The sequence below is a fragment of the Phalacrocorax aristotelis genome, chromosome 5 (assembly GCF_949628215.1).
Source record: "Phalacrocorax aristotelis chromosome 5, bGulAri2.1, whole genome shotgun sequence".
Classification (NCBI taxonomy): Eukaryota; Metazoa; Chordata; class Aves; order Suliformes; family Phalacrocoracidae; genus Phalacrocorax; species Phalacrocorax aristotelis.
The window spans coordinates 5046152-5065185 of record NC_134280.1 but is presented as its reverse complement, the minus strand read 5'-3'; the positions used below and the strand labels follow the sequence as shown (position 1 = coordinate 5065185).

General features: G+C 40.3%; 1 protein-coding gene across 14 annotated transcripts in view; it reads left to right on the top strand.

Moving 5' to 3' along the window:
• The window catches only part of ARHGAP15 (Rho GTPase activating protein 15), a 347486-nt gene extending 330957 nt beyond the window's left edge, over positions 1-16529 (top strand). For all 14 annotated transcript variants that reach the window (XM_075092818.1, XM_075092815.1, XM_075092816.1 and 11 more), the window contains one exon: positions 15250-16529. In XM_075092818.1, the coding sequence (XP_074948919.1) occupies positions 15250-15433 (184 nt within the window). In that variant the 3' untranslated portion in view covers positions 15434-16529. The remainder of the gene's footprint in view (positions 1-15249) is intronic.
• Positions 16530-19034: the final 2505 nt, after the last annotated feature.

Genomic DNA, 19034 nt, shown 5'->3' with positions numbered 1-19034 from the left:
TTTTCAACTCAAATGTTTTTGTTGGTGAAAATTAAGAATGCTCAATTCATTACAAAACAGCTTTTTTTCCCCTTCTTTTTTTTTTTTTTTGCTGTTTTGGGAGATTGTGCCCTAACACATTAATGTCCAGGACCAGGTCACCAAAGGGTAAATTGCAATGCTTTTCATTTTTCTGACTAAAGATATGAGCTTTTTCTCGGAATAAGGTTGTTAAATAAATAATAGGCTCGGAGTTTCTTAAGATATTCATTGGAACTTAAAAACAAAACAAAACAAAAAAAGACTTTAATACAAAAGTGTCAGTGTTCTGTGCAAAATAATTAATATAACACAATAGGATCTATTCTACTATCGATTGAAAGGGAATTTATGCAGGTAATTCATTAAGGTTAGTGGGAGTTTGGCATGTAAATCCCCCAGCGCTTTGATGGGAAAACAGACCCTGATGATTTTTTAGTTTTCTTTATAAGCTATAAAATACATGTTTTCAGTGGCAAATACATAAAATGAAAAGCAAATACCTGAACAACTACGGTAACGGATGCCCCAGCGCTGTGAGACTTCTGAAATGACATTAGATCAAACCATTTTTCACACATTGCAAAACATGCAACAATCATTTCAATCACCATGTTAAGAGAATCAATACATTTTTTTGCTTCCAGAGAATTGTATTTTACATTCCAACATTTGCAGGTTATCACCTTCGTACATCTCTTTTTGTGGTCAAGTGCATGATTAGTACTTCTGACAGGGTATTGGCCATTTTCTTATGAAGATTTACAAATTCTTGTAAATAAAAACCAATCTGGGGAAAAAAAAAAAAAAAAGAGAAGAGCAAATCTGTGGACTGGAATGCACCCTACTTGTAATGGGAACAAAAAGCTGGCAATGAAATATAAACCTAAATCACAGCAGAATGACCTACTTTAAGGCATTTGCCAAAGAGACAGTGTTTTAGACAGCTCCTCTGAAGTAGCGTCTTTATGTCTATGCCATCTGCAGATTTATTATTGTGCTTTAGGAAAAAAAAAAAAAAAAAACAGAGAGAGAAAGAAAAACCTACAGTATGCCTGAACAAAACTCAGCTTCATCTATAGGAAAGATTCCAGTACTGTGGGCACCACACCCACACCTACTGATGTGGTCCAAGTTTTTTCTTTAGAGGCACCTAATTAAGAAACCCCGACTCATTTACATGGATACGTTTGATCTAAATTACACTCCAAACCACACCAAATTAGGAGCATCTGTGAATGCGAAGTGTTTGTTCCCAGTGACTGGTAGAATAGGGCCAGTTCTGGACGGCACATGTTCAAGTGACGAAAAATATTTCAGATGTAACATACTTCTGAGACTCATTTTTCCACTAATAATTCATAATGAGTTAAACCAGTATCTCTGCTTGAACAATTATTTCAGGCTGTGAAAAAAAATGTCATTTTACTTTTAAGAGGAAACGGGAGAAATAAAGGGGCGGTAGACCACCAGTTTGGTTGTTGTCCCTGATAAACAGCCTTAACACATCCATTAGCTGCAATTTAAAATCCACGCAGTGCGCGTATTATCAGATACACATTACTCCTGAAGCCCGGACTAAAGGAAAGCATCTATGAATGATTAGCTGTTGTTCACAGACAAGGCCTTCTGCCCTGATCTATGGTTTTCTGTGCCGGCTTTCCTAACGAGTCCGAGCAAAGAGCAGGGTCTCAGCCCGATGAGGTGGTACCCTACGCGCTGGAGAACATGGAAAATTCGAGACCACCAGATTTGAGAGCAGTGCTTCCCTTCTGGGCTACGTTGCTGGTGCTATCTGACCGTGCCTGTTTGTGTCCTTGAATGCCACTTTGTACAAAAATGGGTCCTGAGGAAATTAGGGGAATTTTATCCCACCTGCCCACCTCCCAGAAAGAGCGAGCGGGGTGGGGGGGGGGGAGGCTGCAGAAGGGACGGGTTGCTGCTTTGTTGCTTTAGAGTCTAAACTGACAAACTAAAAAAAAAAATAAAAATAGCCTTTATCTTGCTCTAATTTAAGCCATAGGAGCAGCCCAACACGGGGGAGCGCAAAGCCGAATTCCAAGCTGGGTTTGCAATTCCCAGTCTGCTAGCGCAGTTTGGCACAACCTTCGGATTTGGCCCATGGTGTTTGGCAGCCACCTTTTATTCTTCCCGTCTTTTATATTTTGTGAATAGTCTAAGTTACATAATGCCAGTGACAATTTGTTTATGGCAAGCATTAGAGTCACTGTTTTATGATTACATTCAAACTTTGAGCCACATTTTGACATCGAAGGATCATCTTGCGTTCTCATATATTGTATACAATGAAGGTTTGTGTTCCAGTAAGGGGGGGAAGGAACTTTATAAATAACATGACTCCTTTTGTCTGAAGAGATTTTAATACATTTGTCTGATCTACTGTTTTTGCAGTAGCTAGAATATAATTTGAATATATTAATATTTTCAGCAACTGTGCTCAGGGAGCCCGGTTAATAACTTATGCATGGATATATAGATACACTTCAGACAGAGGTAATGTTTTTAGCCCTTATGTTGGTAATACTTAGAAACACACAATGAAAGAGCCTGTTCTTTTCTCCTCTTTGTTGTGGGCATGCATTGTGATGGTATGGAGCCAGTGTTCTTTCTGTTGTCTACACAGCCTGGATTCAATAAGCAGTTATATATGCATATTATGACAATGTGGTCAAGGAAACCAGATTTTTTCACTATACCTTCATGTGCCTGTACAGTATAAAATCTGGTATTTATTTTTCTTGTCCTCATTCAATATGTTAACAAAATCATAATTTGATACAGGTTATGTTCACTTTATAATTAAAATTATAGAGTTAGATGAAAATACAGCAAGATGTTGCTGAATGGAAAATATTTATCTTTTCGTACATTACGCATTATGGTGCAATGTAAAATCATAAATCTGTGGAGCGGCTAACTCCAGCCAAGTGTACAACTTGCCTTCTCCCCTGGTCTGCAAGATGCAACTGGTTACCTCCTCTAAACCGAGGGTTTCTCCACCCATCTCAGCCCCTCCGTTAGATGCCATTGCCACATCCTCTCCAGAGCTTTGCTGTGGGCTTCTGAAAGAAGATCCCTTTCTGTGGAGGGGAGCCAAGAAAAGGGAATTCAGAAAAGTTCTGTATTTTTTATAGATCCCACCACTCTCTCTCCTGTAGCTCTCCTAGCACCTTCATGGACAAAGTGCAAACTTTTTGCACTGTGTTCTCTGTGTTAGCGCTGGGCTCAGCCTCACCAAACCACCTCAGGCCAGCGCTTCACCTGCCTTGAAACCCCTCCCGCTCCCCAGACCAGTGCTGTCCACATTGCCAAGCCCAGGCCTTCACCCAATGCTGTCAACAGTCTTGGAGACCCCAGTAACATATAGCGTATGGGACAACCCTATAGCTTATGGAAACTTTCCAGTAAGTAAAGTTTATTGTGAACACCGGTTTGTCCATTTCAGTCCAGAGAGGCTTGTCAGTAGGGCTGTGGCACTAGTAGTAACACGCAACTTAAGACCACCTCCTAGGACAGCCCAGGTACGTTGCCATATCTGGATAACTGCCTCATAAAAGTGTCATCAAAAGAATGGGGTTTCCATTCCTTCAGAGCATCTGCCCCATGGAAGTCACTGCAGTTGCTATGGACTCTGTGTCAACCCCGAGATTTCTCTCTCAGGGCAAATTTCAAATCTTGATGAATACATTTTGATTCTCACCTGACCACTATGGTGAGGAACTGCTTAAACTTTCTGGGTCACATGCTAACAGGTTTCCATATCTCTTCATATTAAATTACATTTATACAACTTCATATCCTGAAACTATGATATTTGCTTCCTAAAGAGGCACCTTCTCAGTTTGTAAACCCATTTACAACCATTCACTTAAGGTTAAACATTTTCTGCTGTCGGGGAAGAGCCGTGCAGCACCTACAAAAAAGTATCCCAAATGTAGTCTTATCGGAGAGCCAGGCAGCGCAGTGTCAGTGGTCTTCTGGAGTTCAAGGCAATGAAAAAGATCATATGCAAGGCATTTAAGCTTCATCTGCAAGGACAGCACGCGTACGCATGCATCAACAAACAAGGCCATACAGGGACAGGCCCATTTGGCAGAAGGGCACTATGAGAAATGCTTTTCTGCAAATCTATTAGGTGCATTGAGGCATTTTACTCAGTTAAGCTATGACTGAGAGATTTGGTGACCTGGAAGCTGCTTACAGAATAAGCTGTCCCACGACTGATGCGTATGCCTTGATATCTACAGCAAGATTGTACCTGTTGTTCCTAAATCCTTCAATGTCTGTCAAATATGATTTCAGTTAGGAGGTCCAAGAGATTCATGTATGTTTTCTCACCAGATTTTCTAACTGTGGATTTCGATCAGGGTCAGACAAAAGCAGATATTGGCAAGTCTGGTCACTTGAAGCTTCAAAGATGAAAGAAACACAACTATTGAGAGAGGCAGGGCTGTCTGCATAGAGAAGAAAGACTTTTCTAAAGTGTCTAAGGCGGTTAGACCACAGTCATCTGAGACCAGTACATGTGTGAATGGGTATTTGACTTAGAAAGGAACTAATGAGAAAATTCAAGGCTAGTTTAAAGCTAGGAAATACTGCAGAACTTGCAGTATTACAAAGGGTGCATCTTAGAAAGATACAATATATGGGAAATCCTCCACTCCAGGCAGTTCGTGCATTTAGTGCAATGGACTATACACGTGCACAAAAAATAAACATCAAGCTAAGGTGAGTGGACAAGACAGACAAAGTGTAAGTAGAAAAGACAATGCTGACATAGTAAATTCATTGCTCAAGGGCAAGTAAAATGTAAATAAGTTTAAAGAAATCAAAGACTCATGGCACATACTCACTAGTGCATTTAAGAGATACATTCATCCTACTCATGTTCAATATCAGGGCTGAAACAATCGTGACGCTGGGAGGCATGTTAAAGCATCTTTCAAATCTGATACAAATGCAGTGCCTATGTACTGCAGTAGTAGCTTGTGGAGAGCTCGGAACTGAACCTGAAAGAGTAGGAATTGAGTAGGAGTTGAGGTCAGAGCCCATATGAAATCATCTCTGTTGGGCAAGCCACTGCAAAAAGACTTTATTTTAAACAACAAGATGGTGATAATAGAGGTTAAAAAAAAAAAGGTTTTTTTTTACTGGGGACAATTAATAGGCCAATATTAAAAGGGTTTTCATTATTTAAAAAGACTTGAAACAACACAATCTGTGAAATAATTACACCTGTAGCTCACAGAAAAAGAAAACTGGCGACAGTTTTTTCTCTGACTTCCGCGGAATTCTTTGCCACGTTCTCTGATGCCAACACCAAAAATTACTGTTTGTCTCACAAAAGTGAATAATTTATTCATGATGCTGGACAAAAACAATGTGTTCCATGAGAAGCTTAAGGCTGCCCAGCCAAGATGCATTTCTGAGCAAGGTGCCTACCGTTCAGCATCCCAGGTTGTAATTCCGGCCAGTTGCCACTTTTGGGCTTTAAGTCAGAAAGTAAGCCTGTCATATCCAGAGCCGAGTGATTTGCTGTCAACCGGATTACCGTAGCACAAAAGGGCTATAATTGAAGGCTGCAAGAGGTTATAGACTGAACATAGTCAAAAGCAGTAATTCCACTTAGTAAAAGTAGATATCATCCAAAATGAGAAAAGTTAAGCTTATATAAAGTGAAATTCTGACTCCATTCTGGCTCCCAGTCGCTGGGAGTTTTGTCAGTGACTTTTAACAGTAATCAAAATTTCACTCACTGTCGCGGGAGATGATGCAAAGGGTGTGATGAAGTGAAAGTTAAAATAGCTGTTAACCTGGGGCTTCCAAAATACATTTTCTGAGCACAGACTGCTGCCTAACTCAGTGTTTTCCTGCTGCAGCAATGCAGGCAGCCCTTCTGGGGACCAAGGAGATAAAACTGTGCTAGTAGAGTACATCTAGGATTTGCAACAAGATTTTCCCTGCTGAAGTTCCCGTTGTTCATCGTCCTGCGGGCCATGTGGAACTGGACTGCTTAAGCATAGTGGGGCACGGTTTGTAAGACGCAGTTTCAGAAAGCTGTAACGTGGCTGAGTATCAGTGCCAGTGCTGACACCCTTCCACCTGAGCCGCTCTTCTGAAAGGCGGGTAGAGCTTACTGGAAGAAAGAGCATAGTAGTGGCTGGCAGACACACAAAGTTTACTGGGAGACGGAGGATTATATTATAATACCAAGTCTCATAATCTTTTCTATTTTTTTCACCGGTAAATCTGAGCTAAAGAATGCAATTTATACGCATCTGTGAACAAGGCTCCATGGGGTCTCTTTTTCCTGTGTGCTTTCCATATAGCCGCTGCTTTGGGTGTGTTGTAGAAGGGTGGCTTCTTTCACTCAGTTCGAAAACAGCTGGGTTACCAGCAGAACTGGTGGCTCTGCTTTTTTACCACGTACTTTTTGTTTGTCCATCACTAAGCACATCAAATCTTCAGTGTCCCCATCAGAAAACAATGCTGTTAATAACATTAATCCACCTTTATTAAGAGCCTTTAGCTTTATAAAGGAATACCAAGTATTATTAAGACAAAGACAAGAGGATAATAAGGAAACGTGGTTTTTCCCTCACTGACCTAGTTTCTAACCTTACTTTAAAAATCTTCCATTGATTTTAATTATGCTTAATCTAAAGCTAAGCTCACAAATCTAGCAAACTTAAGGACTGCTTTTAAGTGAATTTTCTCGCCTGTCAGAGTTCCTCAAGCTTCCTAGGCTACAGTTAGAAGTTTATTTCCAGCCCAGATACAAAGTTGAGGCGGCTCTCTGCCCCTAGGAAGCACCCAGCACCACTACTGTACGGCGCGTGAGTTCAAACGCTACCTTGCTCGAGCCGAGCCTGTGTACGGCATTCTTCACAGAACAATTGCAGTCCTTTTCTCATCAGCGATAGCCAGAGGCAGTAATAAGGGTGAAGGATATCTATCATGAAAAGTCCAGTGTCAATGTGTTCTCCCAATTTATTTACTGACCTTCAATGCGACAGCCATACTCCTGACCCTCATGAGATGAAGCCTAAGGGGAAATGGCACTGAGCACCAATTCCATATCCTGTTGTTCTGTGGTCTAAATTAAGTGCTAATTAATTACCACTGGCATCTTTGGCATTGCCTGTCAAATTGGATTTAGGATATCCTTTCGCTGTTTAAACAAATAGCCCTACATCTAAAGAAAAAATCCCAAGTGTTAGCGTTTTCTTTACTTTTAAATTTTTATTTAAAAATTCCAAAAGTATGTCTGTGGATTTTGCAGGTAGAATCCAAACAAAAGAAACAGGAATTGATATTGTCAATTTTGATTAATAGTCCTTCATTAATAAACATCCTGTTATTCAGTTTCCACCTGCAGTTGCTGATGTTGCCTGGAATCAATTAACTCATATAATTTGATTTATTTTACAAAGACATTTTTGGATGTGCTGTGCTGATGATAAAGGTTCTTATATTTACAATTCTTGATTTAAGGGAGATTGTTGCTAACTGCTTTTTATTTTTAGTGTTAGAAGGAACTGTAGCTTCAGGCATTCTTAAACAAAAATATTTAAACAATCTAAAAAGTTAAAGCTTTATTCATGTAAAATTATCTGTTGCTTCTGAGCCACCCAGACCACAAAAGTGTACAGATCTAGGACCCCTAAGAGGTTGGTCTTTACATTAAGCAAGTGCTCTGCAGAAAAAAATCAGAAATAGAATTTTTTAAAAAAAAAATTTAAAAAAATCAATCATAGCAAAAACTACACCACCAGCCAAAAATACAGTTAAGGGCTCTATGTGTTATATCTCTGTCTGAACATATATTACTTTATGTAGTCTCGCACTGCCTTTATCACTCTACTATCCAAACACCTCTAAGAAGTGCATTAGCATCTGCCTAACATCTGCCACGGGTGGTTTTGTTCTCTCCCATCCTCTCCCCACGGAGAGGCTCATGCTTGCAGGGGTAGCGTGGCTATTGAAGAGGGGCTCGCTGTTGTTTGAGCTATAATGCTGCTACAGGGCTGTTAGGGGCGGCAAGAAGGAATGCCTTGTGCGCGGACCTGCAGCCAGAGGCGTCTGCGATGCGTCTGCGATGCTTCTTTAGGAAGTTTGTGGCCTTCAGGTGACTCCTTCCAAGTGGCTGTCCCCGAACAGACAAACTTCAGCTGTGATAACACAGACTAGCCAGATCTCCTCCCTGCTCTGATCTTACGAGTATCAGTCCGAACCCGTTTGCATTCACACACAAGTAATTAAAAAGCAAGCCAAACCAGGAGGGCGGTGTGCTGTGGTTGTCAGTAAGTGGAAGAACTTAGCAGCTCACCCACTTGGGTCGGTTTTCCAAAAGGGAGACCTGGAAATTTTGCAGTAAAAGGGAAAATTTTATGAAAAGGTTTTGAATCCATTTCTTTCATACAAGGTGGTTTTGGGGAACAGCACCTGAGCCTCTGCCCACACTGGGCTCTTCAGTGAAGCCACCACAGGGCGGGGGTGAACTCCTGCCCTTGCTGTCCACGCCGTGCCAGGACACCGTTGTGCACCCTCTGCCTTTGGAGCTCCTCTAACACAGGAGATGGCCAGAAAAAAGAAACGACCCCAAGGCTGAGATGCAGGCACCGCGTTACCCTGCCCTCTTCATACAGCCACAGCTGGGGGCAGAGGCAGGAGCGCAGCTCTCCTTCTGCAGAAAAACAAGCAGAACTTCTCCAAAGTACATTCCTGAACGAAGCCCCTGTAGCAGCCTGAGTCCCTTCAGATACCTAAATGTGCTTTTACATCTTGGCCTCCATCACCTGGAAAATGATGACTTTCTCTACAAGACAGGCAGTGGGTGAGGTGTGTGCAAAGGCAAGAGCACACGTGCTCTTCAGAAAAGAAGTCATACAGGTAGCAAGGTTCACCCAACGGTGAGAAGATTTTATTTTTAACTGTTCTATTAAACCAGGCTAAGACAGAATAAATGTCATTCTTCAGCCTTTCAGAGTCTATTCAGCCAACTGTGAACTGATGTTCAGAGTTAGTTTAGCTATTATTTTCGTTTAGGGCTAGACTCCAAGGCAGTTCATCCAGGGAAGGGCTCGTGCTGCGAGATATGTGGGGGATCCCCTGAGGAAGCCCATTCTCCACCGGGTCCCTGTCAGCTGTCCAGGTACTATATATAGCCATCCAACGGTCAGATTTAAAGGCTAGTCTGCAGAAGACGACAGCATCAAGTGCTTGTTCTTGTGTCCCAGAGCAACTGAAGAGAAGGGATTTTTTCCCAAAGAGCTGTAATATGAACCCGCAGCTGCAGAGCACAGGAAGCCTATGGAGTTTCTGTAGGCCAGGAGCCATGGAGGCTATTTTCAGCAAAAGCAAGCTCTTAAGTATGTCTGAACTATTTCTGACCCCTCTCGTAACATATCATGCGCCATGACCTGGTTTCTCTATTACCAGCCTTGGATAGCTATTGTTTCGAATTCAACCTATGGAGCAAAGAGGAATTTAAGGTACCTTCGCATTTTACACGGGCAAAAAGAAAGTGGCTCAAAACTGTATTAGACCACTGTGATCATATTTTGAAAAGGAAAGGCGTAGTGTTTTGGAGCTCCTCTATAAGCCTAAAGCTCAGGTCGTAGCTACATATGCGCAAAGCTCCCCCTTCCCAACACGATATACAGATTTCATAAACAACAAGCTGGGGATTCAACTGATAATGTTTGCATTTGCTTAGCTTCATCAGCTGGTGAATACCACTGTAATGCAACTGAGCAAATCATCCATAAAGCCAGTACATAAATAATAATGAGGTTTAGTTTGCATTCATAAAATGTCAAGAATCCCAATTTATTACTAAATTTTAAATTTATCTGTGTTGCAGTGCAATGAATTGAAGAGTTTACACAAATAGAGCTCATGGTATCAGGGGCTCACCACCGATTATTTCCACAAGTCTCTCAAGATGGGGTTAAGCAGTGCACAGGCCCTGCACCCTTCCTCCACAGCAGGTGTATTTTGCTGTCTGTCCTAAGCTGGCGTATCCAGCTGGCTATGGATATCTCTGCAAGGTTTTGACCCGTTGTAAAAGGACACCTATTGTTGTTTGTGTTTTAAGAGGACTCTCAAAGCCAAACTTCGTAATTCAGTTGTCTTTTTAGTACCAAAAAGCACTTAAGTTCTTCCTGAAGAGCAACTGCTATAGCGGAACTGAACTAAGTCCTCAACAGAAAATGACGCTGCAGTAATATGCTGTATCTCAGGAAAGTATGTAACAGGCCTTAAATGGAAAGGAAATACATTCAGAAGAAACCTGATAGTTTATCTTCTGCATCATTTTGTACTTGTGCTTCCTTCCTAACACTGAAAAACCCAGCTGCAAAAGCCCTGCCAAAATGTGCTTATGCACACAAGACATTATCACTTCGTAGGATGGTACGTTTTATTATCAGGTTATTTTCCAGTACATTTGGCACAGTTAAGGTAAGTATATTAACTTTATTTCCAAATAAAGAAAACAAAGTTGTACTGAATGTCTCAGCCATTGTCAATGAGTTAAGAACTGACAGGAGGTCCAAGTAATCAACCCTGTCTACTGTGCCGAGCTTTCCCCTGGGACACCTCTTCTGATCATACGATGTATCTGACTGGCATGGATGTAGAATTGCTTTCAATACAGCTTTTATTTCAAGGTTGGATGATTCCTTCCCCAATGTCTTGTCACTAAAGCAAAGGATGTAATACCTGTTATTTTTTAACTCCTGTGAACCAGCATTTGGGAAGGAGAAGAGCATAAAATGTTGAGCTAGAAACTGTTCAACGTAAGAGTCAACTCTGAACACATTCAAACAGATTTGGAGCTCTGCAATAGCAAAACTCAGAAAATTGCTGCATAAAAACTGTCCCATAACAGCGCAGTGAGAAGACCTGTTAACAGGGCTATAGGTGAGGTGAGTCAACTCAGCTGAGAAGGCAGCCCAGCCGTTCCCAGGGCAGAGTCCTTAAGCTAAAACATTACATTTACATATGCCTGAATAGGTATAAGAAGCAGATATTAGCTAATTTAGCATAGTTATTGGTGAAGGAAAGCAATGGGATGTGCAGACTTTGACCCATTAAGGAAGTTCCTAGGAATTTACATATCAAATCAGCCCAATGGTCCAACAGGATGAGCAGCTTGGCTGTGACAGTGGTCGCTAGCACAGTTCAGCAAAGGCACAAAACCCACCTAAATGGGCTATCATGGAATAATCTACTTAGAGAGGAGTCAGTTCCTAATTCCGTAAGGCTAGTTGTTATACAAAGAGGACAGATGTCACAAATACATCACTTTTTTCCTTCCTGGGGAGTTTTCTTTATTCCCATGCATCTTTAATCTTTGTTGGCCTCTGTTTAGATCTTGGTTTCTGTCTCTCATGGCAGTGACTTCCCTAGTTAAATAAAATGTTGTACATAGTGCTGGTGGACAGGATTCTGATAAGATCAAAACCTAATTGTATCCCTTGGTCCTCTGCTGAAGTCAGTGGATGGCATTTCCTACACCTGCCATTCTGGCCCATAATATTTCACCAGATGACTTGCTCTTTCTCTTCTTACCCCCTCATTTTGTAATGGGTTGCCTGTTAGTCATAGCCTACAGTACCAGTTCATGGAAGAGCAGAATGATTTTCTTACTGAAAAGCTACCCTTAGATATAATTTAAAATAGTAAAAGAGAGTGAGGCATGGCTAAAACCATGTTCTGCTAAGGGTAGAAATGCCCCTAACCTTGAGCAAACTTAAAGCCTTGTAGGCTGGAAAGGTCTGAGAAAGCAAGACTAGGCAGTTCTCAGTGCAGCTAGCAGAGGAGAGCTGTACCCTCAAACACTCTCCAGCTTACCGTAAAACAGTGCCCTTTCCAATGGGGTTTTCCTCCCTAAATATACTGACTTCTCCCCCTAATTTTTAACGTGCACTGGGACCATTATAATGGTGAGGAATCAGAGTCACTGTTGAAACGCTTTCCCCTCCTCAGCAGTTATTATGGAGTAAAAATGGATGAAGAACATTTCCTAACACCTAGGGTGTTTGAAGTAATAATCCAATGTGCTTTCTGAATGTCAAAATTAATAATGATTTTATTTAGAGAGTTTGAAAAGTGTGGGTTTAATGGAGCTAGAGAGCCAAACTCACCATACAATGACCCTCTTAGCTGTAGAGTTGCCCTGCTCTCAGGAACATGCTTTCCAGCTTAGAGTTGCCTTGGCAACAGCCAAAGCATAAATTCCGAGTTTTTTTGCTTATATATCTGCCATTGACTCTAGAGCCCTCCTATCAGACACTTCTGCTGCGTTAAGACATCATTAATTTCATTACTATTAATAATGGGAACTGTATTTTCTGTATATCTCCTGACTTGTGATCTTAAAGGGCTGAAGCCATTCTTGAAGTTTGCAATTCAGCTCACTTATTTGGCGGGGGGTGGGGGGGGGGAGTGGGGGGGCGTGTATCTTGCACAGCATAATGCCCAACTATTTCTTGATATGGTTCCAACATCTGTGGCACTGGATTATAGATTGTTTCTAAAATAATCTTAAATTGATGGATCATTGCTCCTTTCATTTGGGCTTGACAAAAAGTAGCTCTGGCATTTCCTTTCACTTTTTATGTTGTAAATGGTGTATCACTCTTTCTGCTCTTTTTCTTGCCAGAAAGAGAGTTCTTGCCCATTTTTAGGGATTTTCTCTTTTAACAACTGAATTTCGCTTAGCAGCTACAGTAATAGCTTAAATTGTGTATATTTGTTTTTATTTTGCTTCGACTTTTTCTTTTGTGGACAGATGAAAAAAATATTAGTTATAGAAGTTCATTGGTAAATATTTGTAATTTAAAAAGACATAAGGTCATAAACTTATAATTAAGTAGCTGTATGTTACCACAGATTATTTAACTACTCAGACTTCCCATGTTGCCTGGACTCAAACAGGACATTGCATGCAGGATGGCATATTCAGGAAAAATGAGGAGAATTATTCTGCTTCAGAAAGATGGCAAACAGTGACAGAGAGGCTGGCCAGCCACCTTCCATTTCCTGTGCCCGCATCAAAAATATAGGATCTCAATATCTTGCTCCAAATTTTACAGATAAAGGAAGTCAAACCCCTCCTTTCCTTTTAGTAAATTGAGCTCTGCCAACACCGGTCTTCACCCTGACTCTGCTCATCTGTGCGTCACTGACTCCTGCTTCCCACAAGGTTTTTCTCCTCTAGCTGTGTTGATGCTGTCCATCATCGACACCACCTCATTGCAAAGCCATGGCTGATGCTAAACTGGTGACCTCCAAAGTTACGCAAAGTACAGCTGCCGAACATGGCTTTTTCCCCCCAGTGAACTAGCACCTCTACCCATACTGATGTCATCTGCAAATACTTTTTAAGGTTTCCAGCTTCCAGCACATAACAAGCTCAACAGAAATCAAGTCCTTCTCCCAGGGAGGCCCCAAGCTTGGTATATGTGGTTCTGCATAAGTGGCATTAAGCAAAACAACCTCGTCACCCCGTAACAAACATTTTTAATTGTGATGAAGATGTGGGATGTCCATCAGTAAGCCCACACAGTCGTTTGGCAACAAAACTACTAACTTTTGAGACTTCTTGGACTTCTAAGAGAAGAGATGATATGTTAATATTACCATAGAGGAAAGATAATAATTTTTTTAAATTTATAAGAAAGATGCTATATTTTAAGAAACTAATAATTAAGCCAATCTGATTAATGCCATATGGAGTGTGTTTTGTGCAATGGACACCACAGTTACAAGCATGAGCCAGAACTAAGTAATGCTTCCTATTTATATACGGGAAAAAACCACGAGCGCTGATGTTCAAGGAACACGGTAAACGACAAGCTTGGCAGCAATCCACAAGTAGATGCTCTTTGCTGCGTGACCCACCAGCGAACATGAAAGAAACCTTTTTTTTAAGTGACTGAACCCATTATGTCTCATGAAGTTTGTCTCACTTACAGTGCAGCTTGCTGTAAATTCAGGAATGGGTATGTGAAAACATACACAGCTATGATGATTTTTAAATTACTGTCTGGATTTTAAAAAGGTAAATGAGTGACAATGAGAGGGGGCGGTGGGGGGGAAGAAGAACTTGGCTTCAACAGTCCACTTGGAATATTTAAGCTAAAACTAACAGATTAAGGAGGCATCCATAAATTCAAACATTTACATATTAAAGTTACATTTAGTTCACATTCCTTGGTAGAGCTGTGTAATTTATTTATAAAATATGTATCTTCATTTACTGATCTTTCCAAGCTAGGATATGTTATATATTCTGGAGGGTGGAAGGAAATGGATTTCCACTTAGTTCATACTCACCGCTGCCGAGATTTATGTGAAATTGCCTACCTAAACTCCATCCATTAAACCTATGTTGTTCTTAGACCAGACTTCTCCATCCTTAATGCCATTTCCACAAGAATATTAAGTCTTAATGCAGACATAAGATCAACTTTTAATAATAATAGTCGTCCTCTTGTAATTTTGTGGGTAATAAAGATATCAAAGGTTATAATCCTTGCCATTATTTCCTAAGTCATCTCATTAAGGTATGTGGTCTCCGTGTCTTTCAAGAAACTTTGTGTCAGGATAAGGCATGCAAAAGTCTTTAGTTCTATAAATCTCACAATCCATTTCAGACTATACTAACTTTATTGGCTTTAAATTAGCAGAAGGAATGTGTTTCATATGAGCTCTCTATTAAGGGGCTTTTGTTGTTTTCCCAACTCTTTCAGTGCTGGAGACCATGTTAAGAGAAGCAGGGAAGCTTCTCCCTGGAGCCACCAAAACTGTTGACAGCAAAAACGCTCGATTCCCTCAGCAGAAAGAGCAATCCCTATTTTTGGTATCTAAATGTATGAGCCCAGAAATTATTGCCTTATAGCACACATACCAGCTAATGCTCATTCACCAGATATAATTGTGCCTTGATGTAAGAGCACTGTAAATGGGCCTCTAGACCTCCACCCGGCACACATCTTGGTCTTGGGGGCCGACTCGCCTTTCCTTCTTTGTCAGGTTGGCAGAAGTCGTCTCTTCCATCCTTCTTTCCTTTCTTTTTGATAGCTAATCCAAACATCCCTGTTTGGAGAATCAGTAAAAAGTGCCTCTATGTACTTCAAATGCAACAGCGACTCCTTTGACATCTCTCTTTTTTAACCAATTCTTTCCTTTCGTCAACAGGATAGCAGCCAAGGAATCCGTGAATCTTATGTCAACACAAAGCTTAGGAATTGTGTTTGGACCAACACTCCTTAGACCTGAAAAGGAGACAGGGAACATGGCAGTCCACATGCTGTACCAAAATCAGATAGTTGAACTTATGTTGAGTGAGTACAGCAAGATCTTCGGCTCTGAGGAAGACTGACAGACAGGGCCTGTTATTGAAAACGTTCACATCTGTCTTGATGTCTAATATTTTTACATTTCTGTAAACATATTTCTGAAATATTTCTTTTTCTTTCAAGTGACAGATGCCTCATTTTGTGAAAACTTAATGATGATTTTGTGTTTAATTTTCAAACATTGGAATAAAAAATATTGTCAACATTTGCCTATATGTATTCTGCATTAACCCTTTGAGAGTTTCATTATGCTAGCACTCCAAGTGTCATTTTTTTTTGCAAGCTGAGCATACAGCATATGGCCAAAGACCATAGAAAATTCTGTTTACTAACATATGCAATGGCACAGAAAGACAAATAGTAATTGAAGAGATTTGTGGGAGATGGATTAAAATATGTATATTAAAGGCAATGAATTAAAACAGTGATTAAAACAGATCATTTGTAGCTAATCTGAATATAATTTACCTTTCTCTTTGATACATATTGAAAGTTAAAGACATGATGAATAATCAATTTGCCTACCCAAGAGTTCAAAAAGAAGATTACATTTAATACTTTTAAACAAACAAAAAAAATATACCACCAGAAAGTCACTACTTGCATAACAGTGCCTACAAAAATTTAAAACAAAGTTGGAACTTTGGCATTTTTACTTAAATGCAGTACATGAAATGAAGACATTGCGTGACTGCTCATTTTAACGTAACATCCATTTCGATTCTTCATCACACTGTACATCTGCCCGCTTTCCCCAGCTATCTCATGTTCTGTAGCATTTGTATTGTGCTCCTGAGGATGCTTTATTGGTGAACTACATTAAATTCATCTAGAAAGAACTTTAAGAAAAAAAAGCCTTTTCACATGCCCTTAGGATTACTTGGCTAGACTTGAATCAATTTATGCATTTGATGGTTAGTTTCAGTTGTCATGGATAAACAAAAGGGTAACTGTCTAGAATATATCAAATATTGTTTCATTTTGAAATGTATGTTTCCAGCTATACACATCTCCTACCCTGTTTTGTAAAAGTATTCTGCTGATAAAATGTAGACTTATGTTTGACAGCTTTTTAATCAAGTTCAAAGAGAATAAATAAAACTAATCCAGTGTGGTAAAGAGTCTGTCTGGTTATCGATTTGTTCATAAAATGAAAAATAAACCATGTAAATAAGATGTGTGAAACACAGATCTAGAAGCAAATATTTAAAGCAATTAAAGACCCCAAAACATAGGATTAATGCATAGGTCTGCTGTGCGCAAGAGATATGTCTTCACTATCACCTCAGCAGATCATGGATTACTCAGTTTCTACTTAGCATCTTTCTGCAAAATACCATGGTATTCAGGAAAGGTTGCTCCTCAGAGCAGTCATTTATGGGAACAAACATGTAATGAGGCCTGATTGTTAACGAAGACCAGGCTCTTTCATTGGGTACTAACGTAGGCAGAAAGTAACACCAAGAAAACATAAAAATTGGCCCCAAGATGTCTTCTGACTTCATACACATCTGCAACATCAAGCGAAACAGAGGGGTAGTAACCAGTAATTAAACACACAAACCAAACAAATATCTCCCCCATATCACAAGTATTCAACATAATCATTTCCCAACAAAATTATAACATTCTAGAGAACCCAAGTTCACGTTACTTTCAAGAAAATATTTTTCATGTTAATGTCAAGCCATGAGTACTTAAACAGTAATGCTTTTCAGCATAGCCGTCTTTAGACTCTTTTAATAGCAACAAACCAGGCGCTGTTTATAGCCTGTGGAAATGACTGGAAGAAAGATAGTCAGAAGTTCAGTCTATTCCTTAATAAAGACCATTCACATTATGGCCCCACGGGTGCTCACAATCATGCTATTGAAGTAATTTCTGCTATTACTGGAAATGAAAAGTTCACTTGTTACTTGGATCCTGTTGCACTCAGAAGAAAAGATTCTTAATTAATTAATTAATCTTCTTTTAAGCTTTCTTTGGAGCATGGAGACTCCTCTCTTCTTGTTTTTGTAAGCAAGACGAGGCTTATGAAATGAATCGGTATCTTTCTTAAGATCAACTGGTTTTGTTGGGGGCTTGTGGAGAAACAAGCAGACTTTTGGACACATAAGTCTTTCTTTGGTTTTGAAGGGTGCCTTGCATGAATGCTGTATAAATGTGCTGACTTCTCTACAAATTGCTTTGTTAAAGAAAGAAGCCTGATACATGGGTAGCCAGTTCTGGGAGGACACAAGTGGGTCTCAGAGGAGCATATACATCTGGGGTGAATAGCAGGTGTCTATTGCTTCTTGTCCCTACAACAGAAAGGACTAGCCACGCCTTGCTACCGAGCTGCTCCCTTCCCCAAAAGGCCAGTCTGCTCCCCATACCCTTAATATCTACATGAGTTCAGTGGGAACAATTACTGACTCAACCGTTAAAGAGCCAGCCCCACAGCTCCTGCCATCAGCCCCTCAGGGCAGGAAGTAGCCGGACAAAAGATGGTAAGACTGAAAAAGGCAAAAAATTTTGCAAGCCTTAACTGCAGCGGGGTTTCTTTTTCCTCCTGCTCAGGTTGTTCGCTCTTTGTTAACTAAGCTCACAGCCCTGGGCTCCAGCAGACTCTCTTGTTGCTGGCCACATACATTTCCAAATCCCCAAACTGTCTAAGTTTGGCCTCCATCCAGCACGAGCAATTCACTGGGCCTATATCGCCACCACGTTGTTCCTCCAATGGTTACTTATAAGAATATTTGCTATGACTTGGTAGAAGTTTTGCTCAAACTTCGATAAATTTTTAGTGAGTCAAAATTAGACGTGCAGAAGACCTTTTTTCCAGGAGCTAGCTTCAGTTTGAGAAAGACAACAGATACGTTAAGCAAGGACCTATTGCTGTTAATGGTAAATGATCAGAAAAATGAAGGCTGAGAATGCAGCAGACACAAATGTGTCCAAGAATCGGTGCATTTATCTGCATCTTCTCCCTATACAGAGTAACTTCTAGTCAAATTCATGTGAAAAGACAGCTGTCCTAGTAACTGAGATTACTATAGCAAAAGGAGACATCAGAAAGAGGCTTGTAATGGAACTGAAAAGGGCATTTCCAGCTAGAAATATTTCTCATTCAAGTAAAAATTAAAAATCAATTTATTGAACCTTAAACTTTTGCAAGAAAAATTGTCAGTTTTCAACTCAAACAATTCAACTGCAAAACAGAATTTCTGAACAAACGATGAGAAAGACAGACAGGCTTGCTGAGCTACAGCTAAAAGAGGACGCGTAAACTGCCCTGAATAAATTTTCATCCCTCTTTTTATTTACATATATACACATACACGTATTAAGAGCAACAGGCATTTTAATAGTTCTTTAATTCTCTGCCAGGACAACTACGTTGCAGGTAACATTCAGCCTGATTTCATAAGCACCCCATGTTGCAATAGAGCCAAAGACTGCCATTCAGCCCAAGGCACTCAAGAAGTTCAGCTAATCAATTACTACATAGTATACAGACCATGGGTGGAGTTTGGAAGAAAGCTGGAAAGTAAGTTGGGACGACAATCACCGCTGTAATCAGGCAGTGTATAGATTTTACATGGCTCATTCTCAGAAGAGGCTGAAAGACAAGCCTCGGGGAAC